Below are 16619 nucleotides of genomic sequence, written 5' to 3' on the forward strand. Positions count from 1 at the left end.
TGACGTTGGCTTGATGACCTTAGGCCAGTCAGCCTAACCTACCTCACAGGGTTGTTGTGAAGATAAAATGGGGAAAGGGAGAACCACGTACACCACTTTTAGCTCCTTGGAGAAGAGGGGTAAATGTAATAAATAAATAAATAAAATGAGCAAGAAATCCTGGCAGTCCCCGAGTTCAGCTTCTTTTTTGTTTGAGGTCCTTCAGTGTGTAATTTGGACCTCTCTCTTGAAACAATACTGCATGTAAGGAAATTTGTATTTAAAAATTGCTCCTAGCACACCTTTGTTGGACTCCCATGTTGAAAGCTGTTCTGCCTGTTCCCCATTTCCACCCTCACCCGAATTCTTAATCATGCTTGATAACTTGCTTCCATGCATGTCCCAACAGGATGAGTGGTTAGTAATTTTTCATTTTATTTTTATTTTTGTGTGTGGAGGGGGGACACACTCAAAGGTGCCCTTTTCTATATATATATAAAAAGCCCAGCATTCCAGCTAAACACAGACAGGAGAAAAAACAGTGCCACTTCCCTGCAAACTACAGAACGCTGAGTTAGAATCAAGCCAGTTTTGTGAGCCACTGAATTAAGATTGTCATAAATATGAAAGGCAAGCACAAGTTCATTTATTTATAGCAAAGGTCTTGGGTTACAAGAGGTCAGTTCTTGCCATCTTGAAGAAACGTTAAACGGGTTAAGTTATTGCATACATGTGCATTATAATTTAGCAGCAAGTCATTCACAGAACACATTTATTTCCCCTTCCTACTGCCTTCTTTATTTAAATTTTTTGGTTTCGTCTCTCAAATTGTATATATATATTTATGTATTTATTTATATATATATATATATATGTACGTATATAGATATATAGTTTCGGCTTTTACGAAGCATGTAACACCACCTTTAAGTTAATGGTCTTTTATTGGAAAAAAAGACTAGCATTTACAACTTGGAATGGACATAACTGTAATATCTTGAACAGCGATGTTGATAGTTGTGCTGAAGTCCACAGGCTACCCGGCCAGCTCCAAGTCTCATTACGGAAGGTTTTTAAAAAATGCAAAAGAGAGAAAGAAAGAAAGAAAGAGAGAGAGAGAGAGAGAGAGAGAGAGAGTTGTGTGTCCAAAAAATGCTCCCGCCCCTTCATGGAGGTTCTTTTTTTTAAATAAAAAATAAAAGTTTTGTGAACGGTAACAGCCCAACACCCGTTTCACAATAGTGCAATGCAGACAATATTAAAACCAATGTTAACACAGACATGCCACCCATAACCTCTGCTGCATTTGGGGGCGGGGGGTGGGGAGGACACTGCTTCTACATACAGGATAATCTTTTCCACCTTTGGGGGGGGGGGATTCCTTCTAAACATTTTGCATCCTTCAACTATTTTTGCTGCATACCATCCTGAGGTATAGACCAATTTGAAAATAAACCAGCTATGACAATTTTATAACTACAAATTGAGCTAGAATCCACTTTTGGACAAAAGAGTGGATGATTTTTTTATTTGTTTTTTTTTTTTAAGATTTGGTGTTGTTTTCCCCTCTCTTTTTTTTAAAACTGTTTTAATACAAACGTCTGACTGTGCTCAATTGTCAAGCTGCATGCATGAAAAACTGGCCAGCCCAAACAGTGTAATAGTCATTAGCAAATGGAACCTTGAGGAGTTCACTAAGTGCTTTCTTATTTTTAAAAGGTAGTACAATTATTTATATTGGAAAAAACTGATAAGTTTAACTTGATCTTTTTTGGGAACAGGACCACCAACCATTACATGCAGTTTGTGGACAGAAGGTATTTTGACATTCAGTTTTGCTATACAGAAACAGAATGAATAAATGAACATTATTATTTTTTTTGCAAGAGGTAAGTAAAAGATTCAATTTGATTCTTCTAGAGGAAAAAAAAGGTGAAAGGAAGTCTCTTCATTTTGCAGTCATCATCTGTACGAATTCTGAAAAGAGACAAAAGAAATCCCACTACTTTTAATGCATTTTGAAAGCAAGTACTATAAATAGCTTTCAGCAAACACTGAAATTATGGGACAAGCAAGGAAAGTGAGCAACCTACAGCTTCTAGTAGGGCAGGGTTTCCCAAACCTGGGTCTCTAGCTGTTGTTGGACTACAACTCCCATCATCCTTAGCTAGCGGGACCAGTGGTCAGGGATGATGGGAACTATAGTCCAAAAAAATCTGGAGACCCAGGTTTGAGAAACACTGTTCTAGGGCATCGACGGGGAATCACTGGTCCTCCAGCTGTTGCTTGTCCACAACTTCCCTCACCTCCAACTTGCCATGCTGGCTAAGGTAGACAAGAGTTGACGTCCCACAACATCTGGAAGGCCCTGTGTTCCTCATTCCTGCACAATGCTAATAAATAGCTACAGAGGAAACCACACCTCACCTTCATAGTTGACTTGTCCATCTCCATCAATATCTGCTTCTCTGATCATTTCGTCTACTTCTTCATCCGTTAGCTTCTCTCCTAAGTTTGTCATAACATGACGTAGTTCTGCCGCACTGATGTAACCATTGCCATCCTGGAAAGACAAGTGACAGAGGATTGAGATTACGGTAAATAATTTTTTTTTAACCCAGTAGAGGTTGTCACCCACTCTGAACTTCTCAAGCCAGCCCAGAACCTATATCGTAGGTGGGATGGACACACAGCCTGACATGTGTAAGACAGCTGCCTAGGCTTTAGGGCAAGAATTTGATGGCTTGTGCATGTGTTGTGTATGCCAATTCCACTTTGATTGCCCTTATTCCTAAATAAGCATGCACAGGTTTGCCCACTTAAGGCTGCACAACTATCTAGAGAGCAATGCAATTCTGCCTTCTAAAATGATAGCCTGAGAAGAGGTAGATGGTGATTATGATTAATTATTACTCCTACTACATTCCTATCCCACTTTTCATCTAAAGAACTAACGAACTGAAGTCTGACTCAACAGGCTGTAGTCCTCAAGCCGCTTATTTTTAGTTATCTTGGTGGAACAGTTATTTAGGAAACAGATTTAACATCAATGATTCTGTCTACAACCTCTCTGCCTGCCTTATGGAGCTATCTCTAGTATGGAACCACTTAGGAAATGTCAAGAAATCCCTTGAATAATCATTTAACAAAACTCTTTGATGCAAGGGAAGCTGCTGCGATCATTGTTTTGCTTCATTTGGTGGGAGGTTCCCACCCCCCCCCACTCCAATCTACAGCCAAGTCCGATAACTAGGAAAAGCTGGGAGCAGTGGAATATTCCCCACAACTCCCATTCACAGGGAACAAATCAAGTGTGACAGAATAAGATCATGGAAGCAAAAAACACTGAAAGTATGTTCAGGATGTTCACAAAGACTTAATATTTTTCTTTTTGAATGTCAGCCACAAGCCAATGGCATCACTGACCACTTTTGAAATCCCCTGAACTTGTTTTTAAAACAGGATTCATGCAGGATGGGAAACTGCTATTAAAAAAACATGATCCAGAAGTCCTGCTGGGTATATATGGCACTAATCATGTAGTTCCTCAGATTTTTGCCCTCTATTCAGCAGGACATTTTATTTAAGCCAGAACCCTGCAATTGATGTTATCTGGTATACCAACAATACAAAGAAGTCCAGAGTGTTGGGGTTTTTTATAATTACTAAAAAATCAGAGCAAATTTGCATTGTTAAGTCATTGGCCTATTTCAGACGTGAGATCATGGTTTGGGAGGAGCCTTTAACACATCGATACAGGGGAATTTACTCCAGGAGAGGCACTACATGCAGTGGGGACCAGATGTTCAAATTTAGGCCAGGGAGACCAGGCCTCAGTTGTTTACATAGCCACAACCCTCCACGGGGCATCCATGGGGAAATTACCCCCTCTCAAACTAACCTCATTCAATGGGATAAATACTGATGCAACAAGCTTTCCTCCTCCCTTACTTAGAATTCAGCTGAGTCTAAGTGGAAGAGTCATTTCACACATTACAGAACAACAAACCAAACAATTTGCCACAAAGCATGCACTCATGAAGCATCAGTCAATCCTGGTTGTCTGACATTTGTCATGTTCTATATTTTTGTAGATGCCCATCTCAAAATGGTTGTGTGAAGAGGTCCTCCTTCAAACTCTCCATAATGCCTTTTGCCCTTGCAGTGGGAATTGTAATGTGTTTGGTACACAGTCATTTTATCATTTTAAAAAAAAGCTGGCTTGGTAAATTACACCAAGTAAGTGACCCAGTAGAAATTTGATTATGGCCTTCTACATAAAAAGCCATTGATGTATACTGAACCTTATGAGGGTCTGTGTGTGTGTGTATTTTTCAACTGCATTCAGCAACTGAGAAAACTCCTTATTTTTGCTGTAACCAAACCAACAACTCAGACATCCCAAACACCCAGTCAATGCCTCCAAATATACCTTGTCAAAGACTCTGAATGCCTCACGAATTTCTTCCTCACTGTCTGTGTCCTTCATTTTTCGGGCCATCATGGTCAAGAACTCGGGGAAGTCAATAGTGCCATTGCCTTTAAAATAAAAAAGGGGTGGTGGTGAGAAGAGAATAAATTATAGCAAAACTTATTTTTAAAAAACTTTATTTAAAAAATGGCAAACACACTCCTTTTCCCTTTACGACAACAGAGTTTGCTTTCAAAGTTAACAAATCTCAACTTGTTTACCAGGAACAGGGGTGGGGAACATTTTTTCAGCCTGAACACAACATTCCTTATTACGCAGTCTTCCAGTGAGCCATGGACCAGAGGTGGGTAAGGCCAGAAGCAAAAGTGGGCAGAGCAATGGGTGTTCATTTTACCTCTGTACCAAAGGCCTGTTGTCACACACACACACACACACACACACACACACACAGCCCTCTCTATCTTTCATCCAGGAAAGCAAGCAGAATTATCAGAGTCCAAGGACCTATTCTAACTAGGCAAAAGCACTCAAGGAGGGTGCAAAGGAAGGAGGGTGTGACCTGGAGAGAAGGGGGTGACTAGGGAGAGACCTGAGGGACAAAGAGGTCTAGAGAACTGCACTCAGCCCCTGGTCCTGAGGCTCCACATCCCTGTCCTAAAAGCATGGTTGCTCTGTTAATATATGTGAACAAGACCAGCCTAACTTGATTTAACATCCTTTGCAGTTGGTTCACCTTCCAACAGGATTCTTCTCTGGACTGCCATTACAACCTGAAAGTCCAGCAAACTTGGAGCTACTCTTAATTCTTCTCCTTGAATCACTACTGCGGGTCAAGTTGGTAGCTGGTGTATTTAATATACAGACACTACTCAGAAGTGCTGTGAGGGCTTTACAGCTTACAGTGTCCGTTGAAAGACCAGGTATTGATCTAGACATGTAAGAAGCTGGGCCTCTTCAGAAGGACTCTTTAAGATTGTTCAAGAGGTGTTACAATGCATTTTGAATTGAGCTATTGTTAGGAGAATACAATGCCAACAAATAAACTCTCTAGCATTGTCACCTCCTGCCCACTAGGGGCACTCCTGCAACTTCATACACTCAAATAGGTTTTTGAGCCAGAAGCGATAGCTTCCATCTCTACTATTAAAATCTTGCATTCAGGTCCTGCTTCCAGGTTTCCCACAGGCATCTGGTTGGCAACAGTGAGAAGAGAATGCAGGACTAGATGGGGCACTGGCCTCACCAAGCAGGCTCTTATGATGTTCAACAGAACACAGAAGTGGGCAACAATTCTATTACCAACCCCCAGAAATAGGCACATGTTCTTTGATTGCCCTTAAAAGGGGGCAATACTGTGACCATTTCGCTTAGCACCTGACTTAACATGTTCCATGCTTTCAACAGCAATTTGCTGAACACAAAAATCCCAATAAATTCCCTCAAATTAAGCTCTACTCTTTTTAGTAGAATTGATGCCAACTGAACCATTTCTTAAATAATGGTTGTTGTTGAATCCCACTGGGGATAAGATGTGTTAGTCAAATGTTAGCGATGGGTAATCTGTTTATGGCGTCAATAGCAGGACGAAAAACCTCTTTAAAAATAAACTTTAAAATACGGTATGTGTAACACCAGCAGAATGTTTATATTATATATATATATATATGGTGACATGATGCCCAAGATGTTAGCAACTCCAGTTCCAAGTATTATATCTGTTGTGTATATGTATTTTGTGAATATATATATATGCTAACATCTTGGGCATCATGTCACCCTCAGACACCCCCACTGCTACCCACAAGGCTGTCTATCCTGAGGGATAGCTCAGTTGTTAAGAGCATGAGACTCATCTCAGGATTATGGGTTTGAGCCCCATGTTGAGTGAAATATTCCTGCACTGCTGAGGGTTGGACTAGATGATCCTCGTGGTCCCTTCCAACTCTAGAATTCTGTGATACCCCTCCAGCATTTTTGTTTTATTAGTTGGACGTAGCGGGGGAGGAACTGCCTGCTTTTTGGCACTGTTTTATTTGTTTGGAGGAGGTGTATAATTGTATTGCAATGAGGTTCTGAATGCAGCCAGTTTTCCCCCTGTGAAATGGGTATTTGTGGTGCGCATTAACAGTCTTAGATTTTCCAGGCGGGCCCCTGGCCCAGGAAGGTTGGGGACCCATGATTAAGAACATACGAAACATTAGCAAATAATAAGGCATCTGGGATCACCTCCAATTAGCCTATGTGATACCATCTGGGATCTTAGTCACTGAGTTCTTGCACAACACCCATGTGGTTTCAACATGGACTTGTTCAGGAGGAATTTCTCATATATAGTTTTGGTTCACCTCCTTCCAGGCGTTTCTTTTTAGGAAGCTGAGACTAGAGGATCATAAGGTAGGTGCCAGAAAGCACTGGAAGGGACATCAAGGGTAGTCTATAGTCTACAGCATTCCTCATAGGTAGTCATCCAGTCTCTGCTTAAAAAACTATTAGCAAAGGAGAGCCTGCCCCACTGTCATTCAACTCATACCGTTGGAGGAAGAGAACATAGGCTGAAGAAAGAGCTGTGAGAGGAAGGGGGCTATTTTCCCATTATTTGGACCTGCTGTACCTGAACTGAGCATGAAGAGTGCAGCTGAATGGGACATAGCTGCGGGCAGCCTGAGGAAGTACCATCCACTTTGGGCCTGCCCATAAAATGCAAATCTAGAGTGAGAGACCAGGATGTCGTCTGCTGTTTCCAGGAACCCTTCTCATTGTGAGACTTTTGTGGGTGTGCTGAGAGTTTGTTTGGGCCTTGAGTGAGAACTCAAAGCCTGAGAGGGAAGGTATGTCAGAAGGAGAATGAGTTGATTTATATATATTAGTAACTTTATATTAATGTAACATTTTATATGAAACTGCATATTTTTGTAATATTTTGTTTTACATTTTCTGTTATTGCTTCAGTTTTTTGTACACCACTTAAGAGATATTTTTAATATACTAAGTGGTAGAGAAATTAAATAATAACATTGGGAAGTTATTCCTAATGTTTAACTGAAATCCTCTTTCTCCCCATCTGAATCCACAGGTTCAGTTCCAACCCTCTGGAGCAGCAGGAAACAAATTCATTTCATCATTCATTTTGTCCTTTACTCTAGAGGAGGGGTGCCCAAACTTTTTTCAAAGAGGGCCAGATTTGATGAAGTGAACATGTGTGAAAGCCAAAGTTTTTGAGCTTTTTTTTTAAGGATTTGACCGCAATAAATAAACTGCCATATGCCATAAGGGCCAGAGAAAATCTACCAGGGGGCCAAATTAGGCCCCCAAGATGGACTTTGGGGGATCTTTGGCCCTCCCAATTTTGGCTGGACTGCATCCCTGGCAATTGGAGTCAAGCAACATTTGGAGAATCACAGGTTAACCACCACCCCCTGCTGTGGACCAAACAAATTCAACTCATTCCACCTTTCCTCACAGAACTTCTTATCCTGATGGATCAGGCCAATGGCCCATTTAGTTCAGCATCCTATTCTCACAGTAGCCAACCAGAACTTCCTCTCTAGGAAACTCACCAACTTTGTCACTCTCCTCCAGGTAAATTATATTTAATATATATCCTTCTTAAACTGCAGGACCAAGAACTAGGCGCAGAATTCTGGATGAGGTCTGACCAAAGAAGAATAGAGGAGTACTAATATGTCACCTGATCTGGACAGTATCAAGAAAAGTAATGGTATCACTATATTTTACTTTGAGCCAACCTAAAAAGAGAGAAATTCCCAGTGGACGTATATATATATATATATCCATATACCTGTTCACCTAAAATGCCACCATGATTTATGTATGAATAACCATTTATTAAGTCATGGCTGTACATATCAGGAGCTTAAAAGCATTTTGAGCAAGAAAGCCAATGTTTCATAGGATTTCTACAACTAAGCATTTCCAAAATTGCTATGTTCATGCAACAATGGTAAGAAGTTCACCTCTTCAAAATGCTTACCATCAGCATCTACCTCATTGATCATGTCTTGTAGCTCTGCTTCTGTTGGGTTTTGACCCAGCGACCTCATGACTGTCCCAAGTTCTTTTGTTGTGATGGTGCCATCACCATCTTTGTCAAATAGAGAGAAGGCTTCCTTGAACTCTGGAGGACAGAAAAAAGACCCGTCGCAATTTAGCACCATGACAGACATGAAGGGCATTATCAGCTGTAAACTGCTTAGTTCAAGCGATGATCCCCACAGACAAATTAAGACCACGTTCCACCTTGTTGATAATTTACATATGCAAATCTGATACTGGACACCAACACTGCATAAAACTGTTTTAATACCTTGCTTGGAAGTATCAATTTGCTTGTCCTAGGAATGCTGTTTGTTGTTGAGAGTAAATGAGAGCCAACATGGCAGCCTCCAGAGGTTTTGCAATACAATTCCAATCAGACAGCATGGCCAATGATGATGGTAGTCCAAAAAAAAAAGAGGGCACCAGACTGGGGTTTCAAAAACCCCACTCAGCCATGAAGCTTACTTGGACCAATCTCCTTCTCTCAGCCTGACCTATGTTAGATGGGTGCTGTGCAACTAACTCCCATGTTCTGAGTAACTTGGGGAAGGTGGGATACAGGTGTGAAAAAAACAGTTATGGCATTACAGACTGCTAGGCAGAAGAGTAAATTGCCAATGGCAGTGTTTGCACATAACACTAACCCATGGTTTGTTTTAATCAAAGTTTATTCAACTGAAGTGGCTTCATGGATGACCAAACAAACCTTGTCTTGTTTCTCTAAGGTTTGGTTTGTTTCTCAGCAGCTCATGTCTCATCCCTTTGTAGGTTGGTAAGGATCTGAGGTGGGGCAGCCAAAAAACAGAGTTAAACAAAGCTGCTGGGTCCAAACCAAAACTTAAAAACAAGCCATAGTTTGTAAGCCAACAACAAACCACTGTCATTTGTTGGCAGAAAGCAGATCATGGTTAGTCTGCTTGGCTGGGCTCACACATTCAAACTGACTACAAGCCACAGCCTAGTGTTATGTGGTAACCAGGGCACGGTTATGCCAAACTCCTTCTGTAACCATTAGCAACCTCTGTTCAGAGGCAATGTCTCTCGGGTTAACATCTTTTTTTCCTCCCCTAGTTCATGTCAGTTGTTCAAATAATACAAGCTCCCCATTGTTATGAACTGCAGCACATTAACCACAATTTATTTCTTTAACCAGCCAGCATAATTCTTCAGCATACAATGCAGCACAGAGAGTGTGCGTTAAATGTAATTTCACAACACCCACCTCACAAACCCAAAGCCTGTCAGGTTGAAAGACAGCGGAGAACCTTATAAGCAATCATGGCCAAATGGAGATCTGAACCCAAAAAGTCTCTCACATCCGCAACCATTCACTATGGCTCAAAATGTTCAAGTCAGTAAGTCCAGTTTTCTGTAACTGATGAACAGTAATTGTCTTTATGGTGAGACAAGCTGTCAATTAACACTGAGCTCTTAAGTCTTCAAACAAAACAAAAATCATCTTTCTTTCTTTTTTTAAAAAAACTAATGTTGTCTTTGATTAAGACCAGCTGTTGCACTCAAGATATGGTAGACATGATTATGTAAAGGCCTTTGCACCACTGATATTAAACAATAATACTTAACATTTTAAGAATGTTTTCATAGTACTCAGTACAACACAATCCTTAGAACAACCCAGCAAAATGGGTTTCTAATCTCTGTACGCTGCAGGACAGGGGATTGGGCACCAGGGAGGGAGAGGTATGCCCAAGTAGACTCATAGCAGGCTTCTGAGTTCAGCCACTATACTACATTACTTGGAGCAAATTGTACCAAGCTGGAGGAACTATTAAGTATATGTTAATAAGCATCTGTCTCTCAAAACACACATCATCAAACCAGCAATGCTTGGGTTCCAACCGCATGAACTACCATGTTTTAGTCCAGGGGTGAACAGACGTTATACGGTGGTCTACTAGTGAACCACTGGCCAATTTTTGTTGCTGGGGTTCTTGCAAAAAGTTCTGGACAGGATGGACTCTCGACTTGGTCCAGCAAGGTGCTTATGTTCTTTGGTAACAGTTCATCATCAGGTCTTTTAGAGAAGTGCCAAAGCCCATTAGCTGAGCACATGCTCTGCATACAAAAAGGATCCACTCTAGATCCTTGGCATCTCAAAGCAGGGCTAAGAAAGACGCCAACCCCCGAATCTGAAAGAGAGCCACTACTGTCCTGAGCACTAGGCTAAAGTGACTAATTGTCTGATTTCATATTAAACAGTTTCCTATATAACTGTTTAAAAGATCCTGAATATGCATAGAGGTTCTAACAATCTCAGCCTAACAGCATTGTCGTCGTCATCCAACAATGTTTCAAGTCAACTCAAGGCAGAGGTGAGGATTGAACCAAAGACATCCTAATTCATATCATAGCTCAGTCTTCTAGCCACCGTGCTACATCAGCTTGTGGGGCTGACAAGAATAAAATGCATAGGGATGGAAAATGGATTAGAAGGGAGGAAAAGAAGAAGACAGCCCACACTTGGTCTAGTTCAGCCTCTGCCAACCAACAGCTATGCTGGCTGGGGCTGATGGAAGTTGTAGTCCGAAATGTTGGGAGGGTGACAGGTTGACCGAGGCCGCTCTAGTCAGTGCAATTGCCCACAAGACTGTGCAATAGCCTTCCTCTAGTCCTAGTCCTGCACAAACGGAGCAGAAACTATGGTTTGATTAAGCCTCGAATTAAGTTCCATGTGGGAGGAGAAGGGAATTTGCAGTTCTCCAGTCCATGGTCTTGAGGATTGTCCAAATGCAGCCAACATCATGTGCTGTATTTAATATTGTGGGTTGCCAATTGGACTCAAGAACTGGCAAATTAGATCTGGGGAAAGCCAGTCTCCTGTACTCCACTGAGTGATCCTTATGCACTTTGGGTGATTTTGTGCTTGCTTTGTGTAGCTTCTACCTATCTGAACTTTCAAATTAGTACCTATTTCATGACTACCAACTGGCAAGAGTAACTGCCAGCTCCTGGGCATTTTATCTTCAAGTAAGTGATTATTTTGTTATTTTCGTTATTGCACATTTACAGAAAGAGTCAAACAAATCCATCTATTTCTCTCCTTGGGTTGTATCCAAGTAAATTCTACTCAGAGTAAAGCCACTGACACTAATGGACCAAAGTTATTCACATCAAAGGGTTTACTCTTGTGTAGAACTAACATTGGCTGCAACCATTTTTCTTGATCCAGATATAATTGTATCATGCACAAGAAGAGGACAAGGGATGCATGATCAACCAGTATGTTTAAATGACAACGGTAATAAAGTGATATATTATGTTCAAGAAACATAGTACAAAGTGGGAAACATTTTCCTGCCCATTTTTAAAAAAACAAAACAAAAAATCAACCTACTCAGATAGGAATGTACCATCCTGAGAAACAGCCAAGCGATAGCAGCCACCAAGAATGTTCTGCAATATTTTTGTATTCAGAATAGGTTGCTAGGCCAACAGAAACCATCTCCCTCCATTTAGGATACTTACCAGCAATCTGTTCTTCGGTCAGCTGATCGGCCTACGTAAAGAATAGAAAAGTATTTCAGAACATTGTTTTTACCTGTAGCTATGTCAGTCAAAACCACAAGATGCAATTGCAATTCAGAGGCAAGATGGCATAATGTTATGTTAACGTCTGGCACATCCAGAAGCGATTGGCAACAAATCATCGCTCTGTCCGCTAAAGGGAGAACAAACAGGATTGAGGCAGCACAGCAGGAGTGTGCACAGGGTGCCCAGCCAGAATGGTAGCTTGCCAAGACAGGGAAGCAAGAACCTGCTACATCAGTGATCAAGGAACAGATCCTACCCAGATTAATTTCATATCATGGTTTCATTACAGCCAAGAGGCCGCTAGACTTAGCATGATGCAATGCATGATGTGGGCCATCTAGCAATGCTTAATCCTTCAGGTGCTCCCTCCAAAAACTGACCAGTCAGACATATTCAGGACTAATTTAAAAGCTTGTTTTCCGTTTTTGCATAAAGTCTTAATTTTAAGGCAGCTGAGGCTATACAGGGTGCCTTCGGCTGACATTAGCACTCTGCATACTCAGATATCACTACTTAAGACAAACACAGGATTGCGTTTTAGCAGGTCAGTGTGCTGAAGAGTACAGAGCACAACCCAAGCAGCATTTAGAATAACTACAAAGTCTCTGTCAATTTCAATGGGACGTGCAAATTATGTACTGAACTCTGGCAAAAGCGGGAAAGAAAAGCTTAACTTGGGCAGATCACATCCATCTAAGCCCCCAAGAAATAAATTTGCCTTCCTGTAGTCTTGAAAACCGCTTCCTCCACCTCACATCGGTGTCTTGACACTGCCAGGGTTAAACCCCACCAAGACAGTTCAGACAGACAAAGCTAAATGGCTGCTGTGGGTGGGCTTTTGAAGACGAACAAATGCGTCAAAAACACAGCTGCAGTTTGGAAGCCTTCGTTGGCAACCACCGATTTGCCAATGCAGTGGCTTGCCATTGAATTAAGGCCATCCCAAAGGAAGCTTTTCTATTATTATTATTATTATTATTATTATTATTTTAAAAAAAGCAAGAAACAAAAAAGTCACAGCATTTGTTGCTGGCACCTAAAAGTGAAACCCTGTCCTATCTCCACCCAGAACTCCAGCACTGGATTTCCCTCCAGTGAGGCAAGTTGACATAGTGATTTACATAACATATCAGAGCAATGCAGAACAGGAAACAGGGCCACACCTAATAGAGGGGGAAAATGATGCAAATCAACAGAAGCAAGAGTGTAGGAAACACTCTGCCTGACATGTGAAGGATAATAATCTAGGTTTTGTACTTGCAAGTTGCTATATTATGCAGCATCCTTGTTTGCCAACCTTTTTTGGTTGACAGGCACAAAACACAGAGTGCCGTGGCTATCGCCAGATAGCCAATATTGTCTTGAAGCAGCCACCCCACCCATTCAAGTAATTAAGAAGGAAAGGGGGGGGGACTGTTGGTTCTGGTGATGTCACCCTTCCTAAACAGGATGAAGGGGGAGCAGGAGATCCACCATGTGTGGCCCATATTCATATCTGGCCATGCAAAATCTTATCCTCTCCATTTCAGGAAACCAAAGCAGAGATTTCCACCCAGAGCACATATACAAACATCCCCCAAGATGTCACAATATTGAAGCAAATATCTGGTGTTTTGCTGTGGAAAGAAAAAGAGGGCCGAAGACTGAATGAAAAGGTCACAATCTAATAAATGCTCGGGGGGGACGGGACACCCTCATGTCAGCATTGGATGAGGTTAAATCAAGCTGCACAGAAAAACAAAACAAAAATGGCAAAGAAAGTAGTCTGCTTCCATGGTGCAAAAGAGGAATAAAGGCTTCCTCTTAAGCAGCTACTGCACAAGCAATAAATCTGTTTGTTTGACACTAACAGGAGTCCACCGGTGACCCATCCTTTTCTTGGCATCCCCATCTTGCCAATTATGCTTCTAACACACTTTCCTGTACGCAGATCATGCACCTTCCTTCTCACGCCCACCTAAACCTTATCTGAATCCTCCTGAGGTAGCAATTGCATTTCAGTGTCTTCCTTGAGGCTTACAGGAAACTGATTAATAGAGTCCCTATTAAAACCACCCCAGCTTTTCACCCGCTACTCTCGCTGCCTCTTGGGGTCAGGGTGGAGACAGGAGAGGAAGAAGAGGTGGAGAAATGATGTAATGCTGCCATCATCCAAGGCTTTTTAAGCACTGCTGCGTTTGAGGGGCTTGGGGAAAGGGGTGGGGGAGAAGGAGAAACAGCGCAATAACTGCAGATGTTCCCCCCTGCGCAGTGCAGCTGGTGGAGGAACCGGGATTGTTTCCACCTTCCTTCTGAACTGCCATCTCCTTCTAGCAAGCCTGGAAATTTTTCCAATTTCCCCACCCACCAAGGGGAAAGGGGTGATCTCTGTCTGCAATAGCCTCATCTATTCCAAAATCTTTGGATTTTTATATTTGTGTTAAGGAGCCTTGCCCCCATCTGCAGCCACAGCTATGCCATGCACTGAAGATCACACCCTTGCCTAATGCACTTGGCATAGACCCTGGGAGGGAAAATAAAAAGTCGTCATTTCACTCATTAGCACAGGCAGGAAAGGAACCGGGAGAGAGGGCGCGCTAGAGGGGCTGCAGAGTCCAACCGAGGGGCGCTTTTTCTTTTTCTAAGGCAAGTGTTTTGGTGTCCCTGGTCTGCAGTAAGTGGTCTTGTGTCCCCAGGAAGTCAGACCACGCCGGAATCTGTATTCCCCACTCTCCCCCTTGCGATTTTCCACGCGGGTGACAGCTTCGACCCCTTCTCAGCTCAGCTCCCCGATCCATCCTCAGCTGCAAAGGAGGAACCTTTTATCGACTCTTCTGAGACCCATACAACTAACTATAAGCAAGCTGTAAACATAAACACCCCTTTTCCCGTGCGGGGATGGAGGCTGGGGGGTGGAAGAGAGGCTCGCGCCCCAGGCAACCGCCTCCATCCTCGGGAGAGGCGGAGGCCCCACCGTGGGAACCCTCTGCCCACGGGCAAGGCGCGGGCGCAAACACTCCCTCACTCGTGGAGTGGGGTGTCGGCGGGGGCAGCGGCAGCAGGGCGCGCCTCCCGCGCACGCTGCCGCCCTCTCCGCCATCTGCCCCGGAGCGCATGCAAAGCGGAAAGAAAATAAACGAAGCCAAGCCGGCCTCGCTCTGCAGGCAGCAGCGTCCCTGCCCCGGCTGCTTCTCCGAGCCTTTCCAAACCGCGCGATCGGTGGCCTCTCCAACATCCCCACCCAGCCTCCGGAGGCGCGAACTGCGAGGAACCCGGCTTGCAGTCATCATGCACCCGGGCAAAGCAGAGCGCGCCAGTTCCGGGCAAGCGGCTTCTCTGAAAGACAGGAACCGGCCACAGCCCCGGGTTATTTTTCCCCTCCCTTCCTTTTGCTGCGGAGAGGAAGCGAGAACTGCAACGAGCGCCGGAGCTGGGAAGAGGGCGCGTGGGAGGCTAGTTGGAGGGTGAAGATTTGGGTTGGGCAAGAAGGATCAAGGATCGGGAGCGAAAGCGCAAGTCAGGGCTCCCTCTCCACCCCTCACCCCCTTAGGACATCCGAGCAGACCCCGCAGCGCAGGCAGCCGTGAATGGGGTGGGGGAAGGCAGGCGAGAGAGACCACCGATCCTGGCCAGCTGTGCCCAAAGAGGGTCGGCGATCCAGCTGCGCCGCAGCCCGCCCGCCCCCCCCCCCTTCTCCAAAGCGAAGATCAGCCACACCAGCTCGCCAGCCGAGCTCCGGGACGCGGGCCTGACCGAGTCCCCGGCGCAGCCGCCGAAGCTAGCCAATGCACGGGAGCGGCAGGGTGAGAAGAAGCCGGGCTCCGGTTAGGCTCCCGCCAGCAGCAGCCAAGAGGATCCCGCCGCAACACCAACTTCCGAGAAAGTAAAAGGGGGAAAGGAAGAAAGAAAAGAAAAAAGCGCAAGCCGGTCAGCTCCATCGCGCCCAAGCCGATCCAGATGCTCTTCGTCCATTTTTGCCAAACTGCGAAACGAAGCCAGCCCGCGCGTGCTCCAGGCCAGCTCCAAAGCAACCCGGAAAGTTATCGATTGCCTAGATCAGCGCCTCTCCTCGCAGGTCCAAAGCTACCTACCATTGCGGCTGGTGATGGCGCTTGTCTGTGCACGGGCGAAGGTGCCGAAGGCGGGCGGCTGCTCTCAGCTCTCGCTGCCTCCTCGCTTCGCCAAAAATGCTGTAGGTGTGAGGCTGCGCGGCGCGCTTTTTATACGGCGCGCTGTATCCCTCCGCCGGAGCAGCGCCTTCTTTTTCCCTCTCCCTCCCGGGACTGGGGCATGTGGCAGCAGAGTGACTGCAGCAGGCAGCCCTGCCCCCCTCCCCTCCCCTCCCCACACCCGCCCCGGCCCCTCCCCCGCTCCCTCCCAGCCGCCAGCCCAGCTGGCAGGCGGCGAGGAGGAGGAGGAGAGGGGTCGCTGGGCGCGCGCTCCATCTCCCTCCAAGGAAACGGCGGGCAGCAGCAGCAGCAGTAGCAGCCGGCGCATTGGCTTCGGAGCGCCTGCCAGGGGTTGCAGCAGATGCTGCTCGCGGCTTAGGCGGCTTCCGTGTTCCTGCTTTGGTCCGAGAGGCCGAGCTGTTCCGCAGCAGGCAGGGAGAAGGGCAGGCTGT

At 44.6% G+C, this 16619-nt stretch overlaps 1 protein-coding gene across 2 annotated transcripts; it reads right to left on the minus strand.

Annotated features, from left to right (window-relative positions):
- Positions 1-904: 904 nt before the first annotated feature.
- On the minus strand, positions 905-16247 carry CALM1 (calmodulin 1). 2 transcript variants are annotated; one of them, XM_028717755.2, is made up of 6 exons: positions 16090-16247; positions 11954-11984; positions 8403-8546; positions 4412-4518; positions 2407-2542; positions 905-1956 (listed from the first exon to the last, which is right to left on the minus strand). In XM_028717755.2, the coding sequence occupies exons 1-6, from the start codon at positions 16090-16092 to the stop codon at positions 1928-1930; spliced, it is 450 nt and encodes a 149-aa protein (XP_028573588.1). In that variant the 5' UTR covers positions 16093-16247; the 3' UTR covers positions 905-1927. The 2 variants fall into 2 exon arrangements, with proteins under 2 accessions (XP_028573588.1, XP_028573593.1); XM_028717760.2 differs by lacking the exon at positions 11954-11984 and having other exon boundaries at positions 16090-16230.
- Positions 16248-16619: the final 372 nt, after the last annotated feature.

Source organism: Podarcis muralis, chromosome 1 (genome assembly GCF_964188315.1).
Source record: "Podarcis muralis chromosome 1, rPodMur119.hap1.1, whole genome shotgun sequence".
In the NCBI taxonomy this organism is placed as follows: domain Eukaryota; kingdom Metazoa; phylum Chordata; class Lepidosauria; order Squamata; family Lacertidae; genus Podarcis; species Podarcis muralis.